The sequence below is a fragment of the Bos mutus genome, chromosome 2, assembly GCF_027580195.1.
Source record: "Bos mutus isolate GX-2022 chromosome 2, NWIPB_WYAK_1.1, whole genome shotgun sequence".
In the NCBI taxonomy this organism is placed as follows: Eukaryota; Metazoa; Chordata; class Mammalia; order Artiodactyla; family Bovidae; genus Bos; species Bos mutus.
The window spans coordinates 108,685,451-108,708,536 of NC_091618.1; the positions used below are offsets into that span (position 1 = coordinate 108,685,451).

The 23,086-nt window shown below is 37.9% G+C and overlaps 2 protein-coding genes and 1 non-coding gene across 12 annotated transcripts in view; 2 read left to right on the forward strand and 1 right to left on the reverse strand.

Annotated features, from left to right (window-relative positions):
* NOSTRIN (nitric oxide synthase trafficking) overlaps positions 1-3,694 on the forward strand; it is a 65,676-nt gene extending 61,982 nt beyond the window's left edge. For all 8 annotated transcript variants that reach the window (XM_070357879.1, XM_070357886.1, XM_070357895.1 and 5 more), the window contains one exon: positions 1,604-3,694. In XM_070357879.1, the coding sequence (XP_070213980.1) occupies positions 1,604-1,740 (137 nt within the window). In that variant the 3' untranslated portion in view covers positions 1,741-3,694. The remainder of the gene's footprint in view (positions 1-1,603) is intronic.
* SPC25 (SPC25 component of NDC80 kinetochore complex) lies at positions 2,747-22,811 on the reverse strand. Of its 3 annotated transcripts, none has more exons than XM_005887603.3 (7): positions 22,671-22,811; positions 21,504-21,656; positions 21,334-21,399; positions 15,992-16,138; positions 14,440-14,544; positions 12,474-12,572; positions 2,747-10,567 (listed from the first exon to the last, which is right to left on the reverse strand). In XM_005887603.3, exons 2-7 carry the CDS (start codon positions 21,640-21,642, stop codon positions 10,443-10,445), a joined length of 681 nt encoding a protein of 226 aa, XP_005887665.1. In that variant the 5' UTR covers positions 21,643-21,656; positions 22,671-22,811; the 3' UTR covers positions 2,747-10,442. The 3 variants fall into 3 exon arrangements, with proteins under 3 accessions (XP_005887665.1, XP_070214067.1, XP_070214060.1); XM_070357966.1 differs by having other exon boundaries at positions 22,713-22,801; XM_070357959.1 differs by having other exon boundaries at positions 22,633-22,789.
* LOC138984929 (U6 spliceosomal RNA) lies at positions 12,858-12,960 on the forward strand. Its single transcript, XR_011462182.1, has one exon. It is a non-coding gene; the product is annotated as a U6 spliceosomal RNA (small nuclear RNA).
* Positions 22,812-23,086: the final 275 nt, after the last annotated feature.

Here is a 23,086-nt window from a genome sequence, read left to right on the forward strand (position 1 = left end):
CATATTTGCTATTGGTTCATGGGCGCTTCCTTTTCAGTTTGCCAGTCAGAGTTCTCCACGCAGTTACTTTTCCTTGTAGCTCAGAAATAAGTAAAGACAAGAAAAAAGGAAATAGAAAGTAGACCCCACTCCTGCTTTCATCTGAAATCAATGTTGCCTTTAATTTAAAAGCTTTAGGTGTTATAGAAGTCACTTTGTTATTCATCACGCCATCCTAAGACTACTTGTATCAGTAAGTGAGTAAATGAAATGCAGTAGTCCCACTTTCCATATGAGTTAAAACACATATCCCAGATGCCACCTAGAACCCAGGATCCTGAGTTACATAGTTAACACCTTAAATTGATCATCTTGTTTGTCTTCAGTTTTCTCTTGGTTGCAAAGCCTACTTATACATTATATCCCAAGTGGGTTCTTTAAATGGAATGACATGTTGGCATCTTAGGGAAGCTGAAGATAAAATTTTAAATTATTTGTTTGGTTTTTTTACATTTTTACTTTATGACCATACCATGAGGCACGTAGGATCTTTGTTCCCCAACAAGGGATCAAAGGATCAAACCCGCGCCTCTTCTATTGGAACCGTGGAGTCTTAATTACTGGATGGCCAGGGTAGTCCATAAATTATGTCTGAATTCCAGTAGTGGACTGTGTCAATCTATTGACCTGAGAGAACACATTAGACAGGGTTTCTAGACTGAGGATGGTCTCTTGCAAGAAAAAATAGTGATGTAACTAAGGAAAGATAGAAGGGGGGTCGACAGTCTCCTTTGCCTTGGAAAGAAAATTACTGGGGAAAAAAGTGAAAGAAAAAAAAACAACTGAAAATGACTTTGTGATGATGCTAAAGATCAAGTAGCTCTTGGATCCTGAAGGAAGGGGATGTTTCCACTTTGATGTATAGGAAGCAGCCAGAGAGAAAGGACTCTCTCACAAGATGGGGACTAGTGTTTTTATCTTGTTTTTTAATAGAGAATTAGAGAAGAGCCATGTGTTTCCTAGGAATTCCATTTACTTCAATCATTGCTTTAAAGGAGTAATGTCTTCAAATTGATATTTTATTCAAATTATCTCAATTGTTGAACAAGGGGTTATATTATTGTGCAAAGCTGTAGGTTGGAACTTCGGGCTATGAAGCTGGCACATACAGTGGAGAGAAGCTGCTTTGATCTAAAGAAAATCTTGGTAGCCAAGACATACTCTTAATAGTCAGCATACCAAACTATGGTGCCCACCAACATGAGGAACCCTTAAAGCACAGACACCAAGGAAGAGTTTGGTGACAACCCATGAGTTCTATCCAAAGGGAACCAGGCAGCCCAAGGACATAGGATCCAAAGTGATTTTGTTTCTAATCAAACTACTTTATGGCACAACTCAGTTGTCCATTACCTAACTTTTTAATATTCTCTGCATTCTGCCTGCTTTGTGCAGAGGTGGTCAATAAGTTTTGCTTCGTCTGAATCACCTGCAGAAAAGTGATGCTACCAAGTAACTCCTTGAAAGCAGAATCTCCTTAAAAACTATCTTAACTGATCAAACTCGGGAAGGTATTAATCGCAGGAACTCACTTGTCTAACTAAATGTATGTGCGTTTTCACAGGCGACATCGTGACGATACACAAGAAGAAAGATGAAGGATGGTGGTTTGGCTCTTTAAAGGGAAAAAAGGGTCATTTTCCTGCTGCTTATGTGGAGGAGCTTCCTTTAAATGCCGGGGACACAGCTTCACAAGCATGAGCGAAATTCTGAAGGCATCATCTTACACACTATTAATTACACAATGTGATGCAAATAAAGGGAAATGCTGTCGTCTTCACAAATTTATCTTCCTAACTGGGTTCCATGATGCAGGCATGATGCCTATGTGCCCATGATGCAGGTATATCATGGCATTTTGCACTCTTCTTAGTTCTTTGAAACAGAGTCAGAAGATGGAAGGTAAAGGGAGGTGAAAAAGATATACCATGGTTCCTAGAGTTTTCTAAGAGACTCTAGAAATAACCCAAAACAGCCCCTCTCACAGGGAGAAAAGGCTGAGTGCAGAGCAGTTTAGCATGAAGTCAGATAGTTTTCTGGTGGCGCAATAGAGATTAGGATGCAGATGTCCTTTTCCTCAAGTCTTGGGTGGCAATAGCCACAGTAGGCCCACAAGGGGTTAAGCAGGGCCAGAGAGATGGGGAAGAATATATATCAAGTCCAAGAAAACCTCAGCAGAGAGACAGACACAAGTTAAGGACAGTAGAATAAAGGATCATGAGCCAAGGTGGATAGTCAGCGTGGTCGGAAGAGAGGTTGGTAGACAACAGGACTCTATGCCAGGCAGAGGACCTCAGGGGAGAAAGGAGTTCCATCCTGAGCCAGTGACCTTCTGAGTTAGTGAAGTAAGTAAAGTCGCTCAGTCATGTCCAACTCTTTGCAACCCCATGGACTGTAGCCTACCAGGCTCCTTCCATAGGATTTTCCAGGCAAGAGTACTGGAGTGGGTTGCCATTTCCTTCTCCAGAGGCTCTTCCCCACCCACGGATCAAACCCGGGTCTCCTGCATTGTAGGCAGACACTTTACCGTCTGAGCCACTAGGGGAGTCTTAGCATGAGGTCAAGTGTGAGTCAGAGATGGCTGGAGATCTGAGAATAAGAGCAAGGCTGATAGAAAAGGGTTAGGAAGGAGACAGTGCCTGAAATTTCATGCCTCCCTGCCTGGTTGGAAACTTCATACACCAATTCAGAAACTAGGAATTCTGTACTTTCCTTCCAGGTCATGATGCAAGGAATATCCTAAGCAACTTCTTAGTGACAGTCACTTAAATGCTAATGAGTCTCTAGTTTGGAAGATAAGTTCTAAAAACCAGAATTGACTGTCAAAATGGAAAATTTAGAGAGATTTCTGCCACTTCCTCAAATGCCCTACAATGGGAAAAGGTGGAGAATGAGAGAGAGCAGGCCCCCAAACTTTCCCCAAGGGGAAAATTTTAGAATGGAGGGGCGTGATACAGCAGCATCTCAGAAACTGGCCTATGTCAGCCTGGAGATCACACACTCCACTGAATGGAAGGTCAAGATATTGCAAGAACATCTAGGCAGATTTACTTTTGTGCCAAATAGTCTGGCTTTAAAGGAGTGATTAAAATCCATTCTATTACTTTCCTGCCCCCTACTTCTTTTTTTAACTTGTCAAGTTTTATACTGTGAAAAAGGAAATTTTCAAATAAATTTTATTTTAAATAAGGTACATATATTTTTTATACTCTGCCCATTAGACTCCTAAAGCAGGATATAACTAACAAAGATATTTATAGATACAGATATCAGACCGGAGGAGCTCAAGTAAAACTTGTTATGTGAGACGTAACTTACAGCCCAGAAGAACAGATCAGAAGTTTTAAAGTCATCTTTAATGGCGTATTAATGAAGGCTTTCCACATGTAGAAAGTTGGCTGAATAATAGGCCATTAAGACTATGAACAGAGATTTTGAATTTATATTTCCTTTTCATCTGACTTCTTTCCATTAAGCCTCGATGGATAAAAGAATTGTGTAGCAATTGACTGCAGCCTACACGCAGTCATTTGTGTAAAGTGATGATAATGATGATTGGACCCTGAAACTCTTTGGAAGTAATTTTCAAAGAGGCCCCTTTCTTCCTAAAGCAGTTTTATTTTGTAAAGACATAAATGGTTTTCCTGGTTTAAAATGTTGCTGCAAATTCTTTTTTTTGCATCTGCAATATGTAATTTTTAAACTTCAAAGAAACACTATAGTATTAAACTAGATAAAAATACAAATATTTTTGGGTATAATAGACTTGGATATCATCTTAGAAGGGCAAGAATTTTCTGGCAGGACAGGTGCGGATGGTACTACTTAGATTTAGGTAAAAATTAAGTGCATATTGGGAACATTAATGATGTTCCCAAGTCTTCCACAGAGAATAAAATAACTTTTTTAATATTAAGACTTCTAAACTCTTAATTTGGCTTTCATAATTATACTCCACTAGGCAGTTTTCTTAGGTCAGGAATTTTCTAGCAACATTAGCAACCTGAAATATAGGCAGTTGAGGTCTGAGTCAGATTTTCACTAAAAATATCAAAGACATTACTCTATTTTATCTTCTTTCTGGTACAGTAAATTCTGACTATCCATTATCCTGTCATGTCAACCAGAAAGATTAATTTCACTTTTCTGCATTTCAATTACTCATAATAATTAATATTCATAAAGAGTATTATCATCCATTCTGATTCATCAGAAAGTAAAATAATGTTCAGTTTGGGTTAAAGTAAGTTTTATTGTACAGTATTATAAGGTTTTAACTGATTAGTAATTTGAGCATAATATAACTTTGTTCCAGCTTCCAAGAAAAAGTCCCTCCTCCCCCAGTCTTTATGGCCTCAGTGGCAATCAGCCAAATTTGGAAAGAGAATCAGAATAGCGACACATCCCATTGTCTGTGGCAACATTAGTAGGAAGAATGTCTAACTCAGCAAAGATGGGCTTGAGGGCAGGGGATCAAGAAAAGGGATTTTGAAGGGTAAAGAGGAATTACTATACACTGATCTGTTGCTTCAATACTAGAAAGACAGTAAATCCTTTTCCTCAAAGAGCCCTCAGTCTGTCTTCTGAAAGGGAAACAGACCAATACACTGTGATAAATGTGTGTGTGTGTGTGTGTGTGTGTGTGTGTGTGTGTTAGTCACTCATTCGTATCCAACTCTTTGTGACCCCATGGATATACAGTCCATGGAATTCTCAGGCCAGAATACTGGAGTGGGTAGCCTTTCCCTTCTCCAAGGGATCTTCCCAACCCAGGGATCAAACCCAAGTCTCCCACATTGCAGGCGGATTCTTTACCAGCTGAGCTATGAGGGAAGCCCGAGCTGAACGCTATGGGCAGATAAAATGGTGCTGCAGATAAAATGTAACCTCTGGAAAGTACACATTTATAAAAGTGATTCCAGGGTTTCCTTAGTGGCTCAGCAGTAAAGAATCTGCCTGCCAATGCAGGAGACACAGGTTTGACCCTTGATCTGGGAAGATCCCACATGCCAGGGAGCAACTAAGCCCATGGGCCACAACTATCGAGCCTGTGCTCCGGAGCCTGGGCACCACACTCCTGAGCCCACACGCCTCGACTACTGAAGCCTGAGAGCTCTAGAATCTGTGCTGCATAACAAGAGAAGCCACCACAATGGGAAGCCCACACATCACAGCTAGAGAGTAGCCCCTGCTCACCGCAGCTAGGGAAAGCCCATGCAGCAACGAAGACTCAGCACAGCCAAAAACAAATAAAATTATTGTTTTAAAAAATCGATTACACACGAGGCCACAAAGTAGTGCTCTAGAAATTGTGTGACAACAATGTAAGAAATCATTAAGAAAAGAATAAGGGAAAAAACCCGATGTGTTCGGAGAACACGTGTTATGTGTCCCTGCACACACACAAGCACACATGTGCAGACACACACACTTCTAAATAACACATGGTCAAAGAATAGATCTTAGTGGGAAATTGTAACTGTTAGAAATAAAAAATAAGAAAGTTACTATGTACTAAAACCTATAGTTTCAGGAAAGCAACTTAAAGTACCACAGGATAAAGGATAAAATTAATCAATTAACCATCCTGATTATAAATTTATAAAAACATCAGAAACAACCTAAAGCAAATAAATGAAAAGAAAGATCAGAAATTAATGACATATAAAACAAGAGGTTGAATAAAGCTTCATTGGTTCTTTGAAAGGGTTAATCGACAGAGCAAACCTCTGGCAAAATTAAGAAAGTCATGAAAGTGAAAGTGTTAGTCGCTCAGTCAAGTCTGACTCTTTGCAGCCCCTTGGACTGTAGCTTGCCAGGTTCCTGAATACCATGGAATTCTCCAGGCAAGAACACTGGACTGGATGGCTGTTCCCTTCTCCAGGGGATCTTCCTGACCCAGGGATTGAACCCAGGTCTCCTGCATTGCAGGCAGATTTTTTACCATCTGAGCCACCAGGGAAGCACAAGAAAGGCATAAATAAAGCAGCATTATTTCTAAGAAAAAAGGAGACACACTACAGATGCAGTAGATATCAAAAACCAAAATTATATATTATTAACAACTTCACACCAATTAATTTGCAAAAAAAAGTCAGCAAGGGACAAATTTCTCAAAAAAGTATGCCTTATCAAAACTCAGGAAGAAACAGAATAATTAATTCAATAACTATTAAACAATTAACAAGCATTTTTCTAAAAGCATCTTCCTACAAGAAAACACAGGCTCAAGAGAGTTTTATATGTGTGTTCAAAAGCCATAAGCCCTTATTCAAACTTGTTCAGGAAACAGAAAAGAAAGGAGCACATCTCAACTATTTTCAAGGGCCTGGGACCGAGGATAACCAGGATACCAACATCAGATGGTGTTAATACACAAAGGAAATTATAAGCCAATCTAATTCATGGTTCTAGAAGTAAACATTTCAAGCAAATTTCACAAAACTGAATCTAGCATTATTAAAAACAAAACTAAACAGATTGCACGCCATGACTAAGATTTATTCCAGGAAGGCAAGTTTAATTCAACTTTTTTTTAAAGCCTATTAATATAAATCACCATATTAACAGCTACGAGATGAAAATCCATACAGATACAGAAAAACACAATAAAATGCAACAAACATTTATGATAATTACTTTTAATTAACTGAAAATAGAAGAAAACTTCCTTGGCCTGCTCAACAAAAAAGAAAAGGCAAGTTTGGGAAATTACACATAGTGCAGTTTGGTTGGAAAGAAGATTTAAGCTCAAAAAGATTAACTGATTTGTCCAAGATCATGTATCAGTTTTAATAATAGAGCAATGACTGGACCACATCTTTAATTCTCAAATCTTTTCATGTTACCATGTTGATACTGGAAAGCAGAATTTTTCACACACACACACACACAGAGCATTTATTCAAGATTTACCATTATATAGATCACATTTATTTGAATCTTAAATACTGCCTTTGTGAATTTTTGTAAAAATCTATGCAGCTGAGTAAAATAATTTCTTCCTTGAAGTTTTTCCATTTGTTGCACCTTAGCCTAGCAGCTACCTCCAGCTTGCCTAGTTGATAAGGAAAGAGAGTAACGTGTCTATAAACTCCAAATATCCTTCACATATCTCATCATACATTGTTCACACTTCACACAACATGTTTAACAATACTATGAAAGGAGCTGATTCAAAATAGCTTGCATACTCTCCAGTTTACTTACTTAATTGACAAGACTCTTTTTCTACATAGATGAAACCCTTGTCTTTATTCAGAGTCTTGTTCTCGATTAGCTTGCCATTTTTTCAAGAATTACCTATACAGCTGTCTTTACCTGTTAAAAATTGCTGGACATCTCAGCAACATGCCTGTAGGTATTACCGAACATGTCAGCTCCTTTTCAAAGGTGTAATTTAAATTTCCCATTAAATAATTTTCTACTGAGTCTGGAAATGTGTTCAACATTGACAACTACGTATTAAGTTTCTACTGTATGTTAGCTACTATGCTATTTTGCTCAGTTGTTCGTGTCCAACTTTGTTGCCACCCCATGGACTGTAGCCCACCAAGCTCCCCGTCCGTGAAATTTTCCAGGCAAGAATACCAGAGTGGGTTGAATTTCCTCCTCCAGGGGATCTTCCCAACCCAGGGACAGAACCCATGTCTCCTTCTTCTGCGTTAGCAGGCGGATTCTTTACCACTGAGCCCCTGGAAAGATACTATGCTAGCTTTATAGCTAAACAGGCAATTCACTGTCACGGTACACAAATTAAGGTATAACTAATCGTCTCTGTATCAGAATCCTCTGAACTGGAAGAGAAGCAACACTTTCTAATCCTCATTAGATGGGAAATCAAAACTTTAAACCCATTAGTAAGACATTTTAGCAGATTTTGTGCTGATTCTGTTTTTTTAACTTAGTGATTGAGTTTAATTTTAGAGGTCTTGTTCCACTTTATTACAAAATGTGGAATAGGTTAGTGTACCCCATTGAGATTCCATTTCAATTGGTTTTACTACTTAGGCATATTTCTTTCCCATTTAAGAAATTGTATTTTGTATCTTGTATCTTGTGCTTTATTTCTGTATCAGGAAAGTTTTAAATGCTGAAAACTATTATTTTGTTTTTACAACATACCATCCTAAATAAAATGGATAGAGGAAGTTTAATGGACTAGCTTGGTTTCCCTTTCTTATGTGTTCTTAACCATTCAAAGCACAATTTTCATAATGTGCTTTAAACTTTAAAATTTAAGCTTGTCATTATTGTTCAGTTGCTCAGTTGTGTCCCACTCTTTGCAACTCCATGGACTGTAACACACCAGGTTCCCTGTTCATTATCTCCTGGAGTTTGCTCAAACTTATGTCCATTGAGTGAATGATGCCATCCAAACATCTCATCCTGTCACCCCCTTTTCCTCCTGTCCTCAATCTTTCCCAGCAACAAGGTCTCTTCCAGTGAGTTGGCTCTTCGCATCAGGTGGCCTAAGTATTGGAGCTTCAGCTTCAGCATCAGTCCTTCCAATGAATATTCAGGGTTGATTTTCTTTAGGATTAACTGGTTTGATCTCCTTGCAGTCCAAGGGACTCTCAAGTCTTTTCGAGCACCAGAGTTTGAAAGCATTAATTCTTTGGCGCTCAATCTTCTTCATAGTCCAACTCTCACATCTGGACATGACTACTGGAAAAACCATAGCTTTGACTAGATGGACCCCCAGTTAGAAGTGAAGAATGGTGGTCCTTGAAGAGAAATGGATCTAAGCGGAGAGTTTCCCATTAAGTCTCTCATCCCCAATCTTCATTTCTCTACCTTGCAGGTAAAAAAGATCTTTCAGAATCAATGCCTGGTGCCTTTTCACTCTATGGTTCAAAACATTATATCCAGAATTTGTGGTAGGATATGTGGTTTTTCTCTAGTTTTAATGAAAAAATGTTTTGTTCCTTGTTGATATATTTCAAGCAGGGAATTCAGTAAATATGTACTCACTATAATAGTCACCTGCTATCTTTTTTATGTTAAACATTTAGTGTTTATTTCCATTTAAAGAATAACATCCCTACTCTTAGCTCAGTTATCGTGCTTAATCCACTTCCAGACCTGGGTTTCCCGAGGAGCTAACCTAATCCAATGTATATACTTTACTCTTCTGATCACCAGTGATTGGTTCAGAGATTGAGATGAACTTGAAATTGCTGGGGTTCTTCCCATGGAATCTTAACCCAGGAGAAACAGCTAAGAAATGGATCCTGCTTATATAAACTCCAAACCAAGCCAAGTCCATAAAAACCAAAGCTGGGTTTTGATATGGCTTTCTATACTCATTTAAATGTAGGTATATTACAAAATAAAGCCAAATGTGAATGTTTGCCTAGGAAAACTGGATAGTCTGCTCACTGAACTGCCTGTTAAAATATTCCTTTAGCCAAGCCCATGCTAAGACAGGATAAGATGATTATTTGTACCACACACTCTAATCTCCAGGGCAGTTTATCAGCCTTTCATCTCTGCAGAGACAGTATCAATCAGTGGTGCCTAAAAGTTGGTCTGCACACTGGGGATGGCTGAGTAATAACATTCCCACTGGCCCACAGCATTTAGATAAATTCCACTGCTATACGATGGTGAGCAGAACCCTGAGCCAAGTCCTAGACATGAGAGCCAACTGAGGGATAGTGCTCTGAAGCTCCCTCCAGCCCTGGCTAGACAACTGGCTTAACCTCCCCCACCAGACAGCAAGGGGAAGCCAGAAGTAGCTAGAAACATGGAGGCCACTGCTCCATGGCTTTTAGGCGTGCCCAAGATATCCTGAGACAGTAGTATGTGGCTTCTACTAAAGCCAACAGACCTAAACACAACCAAATTTATAAGGAAAAAATAGTGACAAAAATGAAATTCTAGAAGAAAACTGATTGAGTTGTAGTCTGTACTGAATAGACTCCAAAGATGTCAAATATATGTCTAGACCACAACTAACCAGTATAAATATTACAAAATGGAAATTGCTTATGAATTTTCTACATTTGGATTTTCAAAATTAGATCCTTTTCTAGATATTTTAGAACACAACTTTCTTCTGGTACAAAGATTTGTCCTTTAACTGTAGATCCCTCTTGGTTTAAGATAAAACATTCCTTCCTTTAAGACATTAGGATGATAGCATTTACTCTGTGAAGTACATTTTAGAAATTGCAAACCACAGGTTGGATTCACTCCCTTCATTTTTTATTATTACTGATCCATGACTTCTAATAGCTTGACTTAAACCTTCTTTCCCAAGATTTTAATTAAAATAATTGACAAAAATCAGCACACAGAAATGTTACAAAAATAAAGATTATAGACAAACACCAAATAATGACAGTTTTTCAAAAAAGAGAAATACAAAGGGATAACGGTTTTTATACACTGTGTATATGTTAATTATAAACCAGGGCAGTAAAAGCTTTCCGAACGTTGGCAAGAAAAGCTGAAAAATTGTTGGTCTGCCTTACTTTTTCTTGAAATTCTGCGAGGCACTCAAGATGAGGAGCACTATCTGACACTAGAAGGAAAAAAAAAGAGACAATATTTTTAGAAGAGATGTATTCGTAACTTAGACGCTCTCATATGATTCAAGTCGGTTCAATTCCATTTTCCTGAAATGCTTTCAGCACAGAATGACACACAAACTTGATTTTCATATCCTAACTATCTTTTGGACCTTTGCTTTGTTTAATCTCTAAATATTCAAATATTAAATACTACAATCTTGTTTCAAACAGATGGTAATCAAGGATTGAAGAGCTCAGAGATACAGAACAGAAGGCAGATACATTTCCTATCATCTTTCCCATACATTTTAACTATTTAAACTATTTTAACAGTATTTTTTTTTAAACTGTTGTCAGTTTTCTGTGAAAATTTGGCCTCAAATCTAATTTCTGACCACTCGGTCAAAAGAACAACTTTCAACGCCAACCCTTAATAACTGACAACTATGGAAAGAAATATCTGCTGTTTTACAACTGAAATGGGGATCATTAGAAAATGTAGCTGCTATTCCCAAAGTTGTATTTACATGGCCAAATGGGACTCAAAGTCACAGCTAACAGTATGGCCCTCACATGCAGTTGCACCAGCTGGTACGTACTAGGAGCAAGTCTCCTGTGAAGGTGGTCGAAGGAAAGGAATGATTCAACTTTCTCTACCATCAGGCTTGCCCTTTGTCCAAGAAGAAATTGAAGCCTGTCAGATTCCCAGTTCTTTGGCAGAGACTGCTTGGGAAACAAGGCCCATGACCAAAGCAGAGAAAGAACAGCAAAGAGTACCTGGTCCCAAATTTATACTGTAGACTCTATTTTAATACATTATCAAATACTATAACACTATATAACAAGAGAGGCTATCCAATTTAGAGAAAACTGAGAAGCTAGGTAGGAGGTTTTGGGATTTACTTTTTATTTATTTATTTTTGGTCACAATTCCATTTTTATTTATTTGAATTATCAATTATCCCTAGGTAAAGGCTACTAGGAAGGCTAAATTTGCTAAGAAAACAATTAATTTTAGAGTGCTCAAAATCTCTAGTCCATGTACCTTTACCAAAGACTACACTTTTGATTTTAATCATCAATACATGGCTCCTATAGATGGCTTGATACACACCATCAGATTAGAAGATATTTACCTTGAGAGAGAAAAAAACAAACAAACATTTGTACTTGAAGTACATTCCTAAACTATAAATTCGAGTCACTAAGTCACATCAGGGAGCCAACTCAGCCGTTTTCCTGAGTGTCCATCTGCTATTAATACAAATACTTTGAGGACACAGGTATAAAGAGCTAAGAACCATTTTTCTGAATTCCAGTAAGTTAAGGATTATTTTAGAATCCTTAACATTAGAATAATAAAAAGAGAGAAATAAATTTCCATTCTTTTTGTTCACACTATTGCCGAACATATAACTTCCCACACATTAAAGACCTTTCTGGATCACTGCAGAATCAGTAACGAGGCAAAATTATCAACATTTGGGATTTTCAGGATAGGATATTTTAAAATTTATTTTTGGGAAATTATCATTCAAATTGAAAATCATCTACTTAGATCACATACAATATTCACATTTAGGCAGTCATATCCTTTATAGCTTTAGCTTAAAGTTCTCTAAGAGCATAATTCAAACTTGCGTATGAAATACAGTGATCGCTGGTCTTTTAAGTCTTTCAGCCATTGTGGCACTGTGCCATCCGGAAAAGAAGTTACTTATTAAGGTTCCTGGATACTATCTATAAATCAAAACTATAGTCATTGCCTTTAGAAGACAATATCACAAGAAGCAAGACTGGAAAAGAAAGCAACAGCTTGTGGGAATATTACTTGCCTTCACGTTACTTTATGTTCTAAGTCAAATAACATTCCAGGATGCCAATCTTAAATACCAGTTAAGAGATAGGAGTACTTACCTTCATAGTCCCTTGCTTCGTTTAGGCATAGGGAAAACATAAATGGGCGATCAGGATGCTTAGGGTCAATATCAGTGAATATAAACTGCAATTTATCACCTTAAAAAAGGGATTAAATTATTTAGTATGAGAATTATTTTATTGTGCCAAAGCTCTCAGTTGAGATGAGCTTTCTTCCCTCCATCTCTGATTAATATCTACACTGCTATAAAACAGTATTTCCTGATTTTGAGGACTATGAGAAACTTCTACTTTAAATCTAAAAATAATTTTAAAGCTTTAAAAGTGGTTTTGAGACAAAACTAAACAAAACACAAAAAAGCACCTCAGGATAACAGTGAAGATAAACTTAAAGACCAACGGATCAAAAGTTCAGAGCTACGCTTGCTTCAGTAGCACATACACTAAAACTGGAATGATACAGAGAAGATTAGCATCATCCCTGTGAAAAGATAACATGTAAATTTATGAAGCGTTCCATATTTTTAGAAACCAACACAATATTGTAAAGCAGTTGTCCCCCAATTCAAACTAAATAAAATTTTTTAAAAAGTTCAGAGCTGGTCTTTATGTTCTCCTCTAAGCAAAGGTTAATATTTTGTATTAAAAACTCATTCTGACAGATAGGAAAAACACCAAAACTAAGGCAAACAGATTGATGAATAGAGGGTCCAATTTAAGAAAGAAGTATAATTAGTAAATAAATGGGGAAAATGGTCACATTTTCATTAATAATCAAAGAAATGTAATTTCTAAAAGTTTCTATTATCTTATCAACTGCCAGATAATAAAATAAACCAAAAAACTTTAAAAAGAAACTACAATTCTGGCACAAATAACAATGAAATGGGTACTCTTTACATTATACACAGATTGCATACATAGTTGACCTAGCAGGCCTGAGACTTCTATCCCCAGAAAAGATCTGCTTGCAAGACTGGTCCTTGTCTGGGGGATCAGAGATCCCCAAGCCTACTACAGGTTTGAAAATTCACTAGGAGGATTCCTGGGGCTCACCACTGGTTGTACTCAGAGCTATGATAACAGTGAAAGGATACAGCAAAATCAGCAATGCAAATAATTCCTGGGGTGAAGTCCAAGCAAAACCTGGCCAAGCTTCCAGAGTCTCTAATGAGGTTCACTGGTAGACACCACTTCACATGTACTGTCACAATTCGATGCTGAAGGGATTAACCACATCCTGTGTGAGTCCACTGGCTTAAGGCTCTTGAAAACTTGTTTCCTTTAGATTTTGCCCCACGTGACTTTTTCCTTTGGGCTGATTTTGTTTCACATCCTTTCACTGCCATAAATCTGAGCCACCCTGAGTCTTGTAAATCTTTCTAGTGAAATCACCAAAACAGAATGTAATCTTGGGGACTCCCAACACCATAAGTATTTCTATAAATTGACACATATATATGTAACAGTGGCAGAAATATTCCTATGCTTTAACTCAGTAATTCATCTCTGGGAATTTCATGAAAATTGTGCCCCCAAATGGAGAAGTCTATGTATGTCCACTATAGTATATCTAAAACTGAAAAATGTAAAATCCAAGTGTTAAACTTAGAGTAATATATAGGTTAAACAATAGATAAAAGACTGAATAAATTAAGCTACACTTATGGAATGAATTATTATACCACTATGTTAAAATTACCATTATGAAGGCTATAGCAATTAGAGAAATACTAATCATACAATACCAGTAAGAACAAGGAACAAAAAAATTTTTTGCATGCTGGCAACCATGCCTAAAATACATTTACTAAAATACTGGATGATAAATAACCAAGGCAAGAGTAATTACATTAGGGTGATAAAAGTTTTGTAATTTTTTCTTACTGTTTAAAAAGTTAACAATGTGTGTTAACAATCTTAGCTGAAAATATTTTAAAGATTCTTTTCTACTTAAGACAGACTTTTCAAATATCCTATGTTTTACTTACATTAATATACTAACCATAAATTTTTCGAATTTCTAGTCCAAGTCGATCTTTATACAAGTCTGCAGATTTCTGTAGCCTTTTCAACCTCTCTTCATTAGCTTTGTTAGCAGTGGAAATAGCTATGATTAAAAACACATACAATGAGTATAGAATATTTTAAATAACATTCAGTTAATATTCTTTTAACTAATTTTAAAAAACTTTTAAACAACCATAAAAATGATACCAGGCAAATAAATCAGCTTACATTTACATTTACTACACTTTCTATCTCCACCAAGTAGTAAAAGGGGCTTCTGTTCATTTAAGCTGGAAGGAAAAACTGCATGAAAAAATACACACCAGTATTAAGAGGAATAAGTTTTGTTCTATTTTATTATAAAGCAGCATGAATAAATAGGCCAAGGACTTGCAAGCAGCAGAGAAACAGAAAGACTTCTTGTACACCATTTCGCTTTTTTTAGTTAGCCAAAAATGTATCAGTTGCTTCACTGGAAAAATATTCTATTATTTTAAATAGGAAATCAGCGTTATTTCATGCTAGTTTAAAACTTTTCTTCAAAAGTTAATGCAATATTCCCTAAGCAATACTTAAGAGTTGAAAAAAATAATGTCGATTCGTACACAAACTCTATAAGAAAAAGCATTCAAGAAACTAACTTTGCTATATTCAAGAGATTTTAGAATTGATTATTTCATTTATGGGCAAACAAGTCTTCTATCTAAAAGAAGCAGCTTTTTAAAAAAAATATAAAAGTCTTAGACAAAGAGGCTTTACAGTATGAAGAACACGCTTAATAGTTCCTGGCAGAGGATGCGTGATCAATGAATCTGTTGCATAAATTACACAATGGTTTCTCCCAGGCAAATCTTATTTAGTGAAACTGTCTCCCACTCTGCTTAATTAAACTCCCACAATAATGAAACTCAATTTCATTATTCTCTGGTTCTATTAGAAATCAAAAGGATCAGTCTTCATTAATGCATATATATGGAATCTGGAAAGATGGTACTGATGAAATTATTTGCAGGGAAGCAATGGAGACAGATTTATGGACAAGAGGAGGGTTAGGAAGGACAGGGTGGGATATATGGAGAGAGTAACATGGAAACATACATTACCATATGTATAATAGACAGCCAATAGGAATTGCTGTTATGCCTCAGGGAACTCAAACTGGGGCTCTGTAACAACCTACAGGGGTGGAATGCGGGAGGTGTGAGGGAGGGTCATTAGGGAGGGACGCTGGTATACCTATGGCTGATTCATGTTGATGTTTGGCAGAAACCAACACAATACTGTAAAGCAACTTCCTTTAATTAAAACTAAATAAATTTTTTAAAAGACAGAAAAAAAAGGTTCTTTAAGCAAAAGAAGGAAAATGAAACCCACTTAGCAAACTTCACAGACACCTTACAGAGAGAGATGAATGACTAGCTATGGCCTTAAAGTATGTTAGCTACTGCTGGCAATGAACTGGGGAGAAGGCAAAATGTACATAATTGTGAGCCATCACTACTTTGAAATTTAGATTGTTTTAAACACCTGTACAACTGGAAACTTACTTTCCTTCTTCCTAGCATATTCTTCCTTAAGATCCTGGATATTTGCAGTCAGTGCCTCCACTTCCTGTTTTTTGTCTTTTACTTCAGCAATCAACTTTAATAAATTCTCTTTTTTCTCTTGAATGAGCTTATTCTGTCTGCAGATTTCTGTAAGAAGCACAAAGTATTAGCTAGAATCTATATGCTTTGCTCATCAACATGTATCTATAAAAAGAGCAAAATACTGACTTTCACAAAATTAATGTTTTAATTGATAAGCATTTCCTGACGATTAAAAAACCATAAAAGAACAAGAATCTTTATCCTTTTCTATTTGTCTTTGAAAACAAAAATGAGCAGACAAAAAATGCATTTTTAAATGAGAATGCTAAATTAAACCAAGAAATACAAAATCAGATCATGACCTTTGCAGCTCTCCCCTTCAAATAAGTACATAAGGAAAACACCACCAAAGATGAACAAACTCTAAAGATGGCTTTTATTCTGAAATATACCAAAGTGATAGAAGAAAGGAGAGAGGAAGAGAGGAAGGTAAGGAGGCAGTGAAGAAGGAAGAATATACAGAACTATATTAAAAAGATCTTCATGACCCAGATAACCACGATGATGTAATCACTTACCTAGAGCCAGACATACTGGATGTTAAGTCAAGTGGGCCTTAGGAAACATAACTATGAACAAAGCTAGTGGAGGTGATAGAATTCCAGCTGAGCTATTTCAAATCCTAAAAGATGATGCTGTTAAAATGCTGCACTCAATATGCTAGCAAATTTGGAAAACTCAGCAGTGGCCACAGGACTGGAAAAGGTCTGTTTTCATTCCAATACCAAAGAAAGGCAATGCCAAAGAATGTTCAAACTACCACATAATTGCACTCATCTCACACGCTAGCAAAGTAATGCTCAAAATTCTCCAAGCCAGGCTTCAACAGTACGTGAACCGTGAACTTCCAGATAGTCAAGCTGGATTTAGAAAAGGCAGAGAAACCAGAGATCAAATCGCCAACATCCGTTGGATCATAGAAAAGGCGAGAATTCCAGAAAAACATCTACTTCTGCTTTATTGACTACGCCAAAGCTTTTGACTGTGTGGATCACAACAAACTGGAAAATTCTTAGAGATGGGAATATCAGACTACCTGACCCGCCTCCTGAGAAATCTGTATGCAGGTCAGGAAGCAACAGTTAGAACTGGACATGGAACAACAGACTGGTTCCAAATCAGGATGTGAGAACTGAACTATAAAGAAAGCTGAGTGCCAAAGAATTGATGCTTTTGAACTGTGGTGTTGGAAAAGACTCTTGAGAGTCCCTTGGACTGCAAGGAGATCAAACCAGTCAATCCTAAAGGAAATCAGTTCTGAATATTCATTGGAGGGACTGATGCTAAGGCTTACACTTCAATACTTTGGCCACCTGATGTGAAGAACTAACTTACTGGAAAAGACCCTGATGCTGGGAAAGATTGAAGGCAGGAGGAGAAAGGAATGACAGAGGATGAGATGGTTGGATGGCATCACTGACTCAATGGACATGAGTTTGAGTAGGGTCCGGGAGTTGGTGATGGACAGGGAAGCCTGGCATGCTGCAATCCACAGGGTCACAAAGAGTCAGACAAGACTGAGCAACTGAACTCAACTGACTGAACGGAAGAAGGAAGGTGGAAATCAAGACATTCAGGAATAATCTAGATCAAGATATATGCAGGCTTTGTAAGGAAAAAAATGCAAAACTTGTCTCAGGCATACATTTGACCCAGTTATATAGAGAGACATTTTAAGCTTCTAAATATTATAAAGATGAAAATATTTCCCAAACCCATTTCTGTGTTTAATAAAGCCCCAGTGGAATTTGGAGGGAAGAGAAAGGGAAGATCCAACAGAAGTAATTACACAGGTGAGAACAGCTAGGAAATATGGAGAGAAAATAGTAAGAAAAGGGACTTGCCCTATCAGATTCAACAACTGTGACTGTGACAGCATTAACACAATAGTGGTGCAGTAGTTGACTACAACTCAGTTAAACAAACAAAAGATCACAAACAAATATGGGCATATTTAGGAAATTACTAGGATAAATATCATAAATCAAGAGGTAGACTGTTCCCCAAACAGTGCTGAAATCCAAAATAAAATCCACATTTAAATTATATATTTAAATGTAAAATGAAACTTTATGAAACCTAAAAGGCAGTATCTGTGAATATAAAATTAACTATACGGGGAAAGATCTTTTTACTTGAAGGCAAAAGGAAATTGAAGAGAAAGGCAGGCAAGCAGACAAACTTATATTTGAATCAAATAAATATAAAAACTCTACTATAAGCTAGATACTTGCTCTTATATTTATATAAATTTACTCACGTTTCACAATAATACAACTATGATGGACGTCTTACTCTTTTTTAAAAGAAAAAAACCTAATATATATATAAAACAGATAATCAACAAGGACCTGCTGTATAGCACAGGGAACTCTACTCAATATTTTGTAATAACCTGTAAGGGAAAAAAATCTGAAAAACAATAAATATGTATATATAACTTAATCACTTTTCTGTATACCTGAAACTATCACCCTGTAAACTAACCATAACTTCAATTAAAACAAAGAAGAAGAAAAAGAAATCTCAGCAGTTCAAAAACTTGCTCACAGCTTTACCTGCTAGAATGCAATGAACAGTAAGACCTGGATTCAAACTTCGGTCTTAACTTCAAAGGTCATGCTTTTAGCCATTAAACTATCCTCTCTCAACAAAGGTTACTATTCTTAATCTAAAGAAGACACAAATATAAATTTGAAAGAAAAGGACAAAGGAATGAACAAAGGAAACACAAAATGAAGATGATTAACAAATACAAAAGATAATTTAAACTCAGTAATCACAGAAATGCAAATAAAGCAATAAACATACCAATTACACACTATTCTGTATTTTCTAAGACTTTGTGGACATGATCAGATTATGTAAGACATAATTTAAAAATAAACATCTTATCAGAATTACCAGAAAGAAAAATGCTACTTTTTAAGGATAATTAAGTAGAATTTTACTGCAAAAGAGATGCAGATGTAAATGCCAAAAGTTCTCAGTGCCCCTCTGGCTTCTCAGCTGTTACCCGAGGACCTTGATTCAATCACAACTGTGGGTCCTCTTTTCCTCAGTTGTAAAGCAAGTATTTTGGCCACCTGATGCAAAGCGCCGACTCATTAGAAAAGACCCTGATGTTGGGAAGATTGAAGGCAGGAGAAGAGGATGACAGAGGATGAGATGGTTGGATGGCATCACTGACTCAATGGACATGAGTTTGAGCAAGCTCCTGAAGATGGGGAAGGACAGGGAAACGTAGCACACTGCAGTTCATGGGGTTGCCGAGTCAGGCACGACTGAGCAACTGAACAACAAAACACAAGTTTAACAATGGCTGTCCCATTTATTTACCCCACAGGATTAGGGTATCTAATGATGGTATGAAGAATTTTAAGCTAGTAAGTGGTACATAAATACCATGTATAGGAATGTTTTTATTCTAACATTCGAAGGATTGTGTGCTTTTCCTTCCTGCTGCTGGTTACAGAGGGAATGAGAAGCAGTAAAAAAGCATGGAAGCTTCAGGGCAGCTAAGAAAGTGGACCTGGGTAGAAGTCTCCTATAACAGCCTCCCAGGAGTTCCAAAATCACATGCCTTCAGGGGCCAGATAATAAGTGGTCAAGGCAAAGCAAAGCAGAAGAAACAATCAGGGACTGTAGCACATTAAATACATGCGTCCCATGTAAAGACACTCTGATGTGACAGTGTTCAAAACATGGTTTGGCAAAATTTAGTATCTCCAGTGGATTTTGGCCTGTGGCTACAAGCCTATGGTCTGTGTGTGAGAATTCAGTAAAAGCTGCTAATCTACTCTGGACAATCTGCTGCTAAGTTGCTTCAGTCGTGTCCGACTCTGTGTGACCCCATAGACGGCAGCCCACCAGGCTCCCCTGTCCCTGGGATTCTCCAGGCAAGAACACTGGGGTGGGTTGCCATTTCCTTCTCCAATGCAGGAAAGTCAAAAGTGAAAGTGAAGTCGCTCAGTCGTGTCCGACTCTTCGCGACCCCATGGACTGCAGCCTACCAGGCTCCTCCATCCATGGGATCTTCCAGGCAAGAGTACTGGAGTGGGGTGCCATTGAAAGGCAGGAGCAATAAAAATATAGAGAGAAAAACTGTCAGATTTTAAACCTACAACCAAAGAGCTGAGAGAACTAGTTTTTCAAAGTTGCGAAACTCATTTTAAAAAAACATGGGCATTTATACATCAGTGTGATGAACATGTACTGATTTTGTATTCTAGTCTGTGAAACTCATTTTTCAAAAATATGGGCACTTATACATCAGTGAAGATGAATCTCAGGAGCAAATGCTAAGTGAAAAGGGGACAGAATACATATTAATACAAAATGCTGCCACATATATAACATTCAAAACCTCAGTACTAAAGTAAAATACTGACAGATTAGTTCTAGAAGGTGAGAGAAGAGGAAGGTATAACATAGGATGTTGTATTTATTAAGCTGGATTGTGTGCATGTGTGTTCAGTCCAACTCTTTATGACCCCATGGACTGCAGCCTGCCAGGCTCCTCTGGAATTTTCCAGGCAAGAATACTGGAGTGGGTTGCCATTTCCTCCTCCAGGGGATCTTCCCAACCCAGAGATTGAACCCACTTCTCTTGTTACTTCTGCATTGGCAGGCAAATTCTTTACCACTAAGCCCCCAGGGAAGCTGTATATACATATACATACATACATACATATATATATATATATGTGTGTGTGTGTGTGTATATATATATATATATAGAGTTGGACCATAAAGAAAGCTGAGCGCCAAAGAATTGATGCTTTTGAACTGTGGTATTGGAGAAGACTCTTGAGAGTCCCTTGGACTGCAAGGAGATACAACCAGTCCATCCTAAAGGTGGACTGGGTGTTCATTGGAAGGACTGATGTTCAAGCTGAAGCTCCAATACTTTGACCACCTCATACAAAGAACTGACTCACTGGAAAAGACCCTGATGCTGGGAAATACTGAAGGCACGAGGAGAAGGGGATGACAGAGGATGAGATGGTTGGATGGCATCACCGACTCGATGGACATGAGTTTGAGCAAGCTCTGGGAGCTGGTGATGGACAGGAAAGCTTGGCATGCTGCAGTCCATGGGGTTGCAAAGAGTGGGACACGACTGAGCGACTGAACTGAACTGATATATATAAACACACTGTTTTACTTGTATGAGGGATTTTCTGAAGATGTTTAATCTAAAAAAACTCTATGATCTATTTCTACAGTTTGTCACATACGATTTTGATATTCCAGAAACATTTCAACCATCCGTTCTTCTTCCTTTAATTTCACAGACAGCTTTTCTGAAAGAGGAAAGGAGTTGAAGTTTCAATTCAGCTGAAATTACACTAAAAAACAGACAAGAACAACAAAGAATAACAGCATGTTATGAGTTAAATATAGGTACCTGCAAATGCTTTAATGGAGTCCTTGTAGGTTTCTCTTAGTCCCACCATCTGACAGGAGGTGTCACTGACAGTACTTTTGAATTTATTCCAAAATTCATTTATGCTTTTATCAAATAGTGCCAGTTCATCCTCTACCATTTTGTAAGACAAGGCTACAAAACAAATAGGACACACTTTGTATTTTTTAAGTTACTGAAACCATATCAGCCACGTATTTTAGTCAAGTATATTTTTGCAGTTTGATATTTGCTAGAAAATGGTTAGCAGCTTACTTTCTTTAATACACTGAAGTATAGTTTATTTACAATACTGTGTCAGTTTTAGGTGTACAACAAAGTGATTCAGTCATATATATATCTATATTCTATTTTTCTACTCGATTCCATTATAGTTTATTACAAGATTTCAATCTACCGTGCTATACAGTAAATCCTTGTTGACAGGGTAATGTGCATCCCTTAAACCCCTACTCCCATAGCAACTTACTTTTAACTCTAAATATCCCAGGGCATATCAAGCCACTGAAACTTAACTATGGTATAGGTGCAGCAGGAAATCAGAACACCATCACTCCCTAGGAATTCATTAGTAGCAATGACTGTTATCCCCACGCAACACTCACTCTGACCCTGGGAAATATGACTCTGCCTCCGTTTTCTCACAAGTAAAGTTGGGGACTGCTTAGACTCCTTCCAACTCTGACCCTTTTGATTCCGGCCTGGATTGCCAGGTCCCGGAAGGCACAGCCCGTATCATGGGGTAAGATCCCACTTATCTACACTCCTTCCTCCTCCACCTCCAGATCAGGGCAGGTGGCAGTAAAATGGAAACTGGAGGACAGTTTAGTAGGTTTAGTCCAGGACCTGTACAAGTAACCTCGACTTTCCCGGCCTCAGTTCCTCCCCTGTGAAAGGATCTAAGATCCCAGGTCCCATCGGTTTTCTGTAACGCTACAACCTTCCCAATGACATAAAATCTCCTCAGAAAATTCGCAGACTTGTCTTCGGTGAAACCCCAAACCCCTCTGCCTTGTGGCTGCCCATTCTGCTCCCTAAACAGCAACAAGAGGTACATTTCAGACTCCGCCCCAAAAATACGCATTCCGCCTCCAAACCCACTTTCCCCTACCGCGACAGGCGGGTTTCGGAGCCCAGCTCAATTCCCACCTTCTCCGGCAGGCCTGAGCCCGGCCACCCGCCCCACAAGACCTGAATCGATTTCAATCAACAGCCGAACTCCAAAATGCGCTGCCGCAGCCAAGCCAGCTTTCCTATTTCAAACCTAAGGCGCCTTCCGCCTCCCGCCTTTGGGCTCCCATACGCCTTCTTATTGGCTTATAGCGTAGGCTCTTTCATGAAGGGATTGGTTGAGCTAGCCCTCTGGGATTCTCGCGAGAAAAATAGAGAAAATGGCATTCTGGGATTGGTAGTTCTTTTTTTGAGAACAGCCGACCTCGTCAGCTCTACTTCAGGAAAGTATTACAGCTCCTGGAGGAGTCGCCTGACTGGCCATTCATCCTTTTCAGATAAAGGTTTCCGCAAAAAAAATATAAATATTGAACTTTAATTGTATTCTGTTGCCA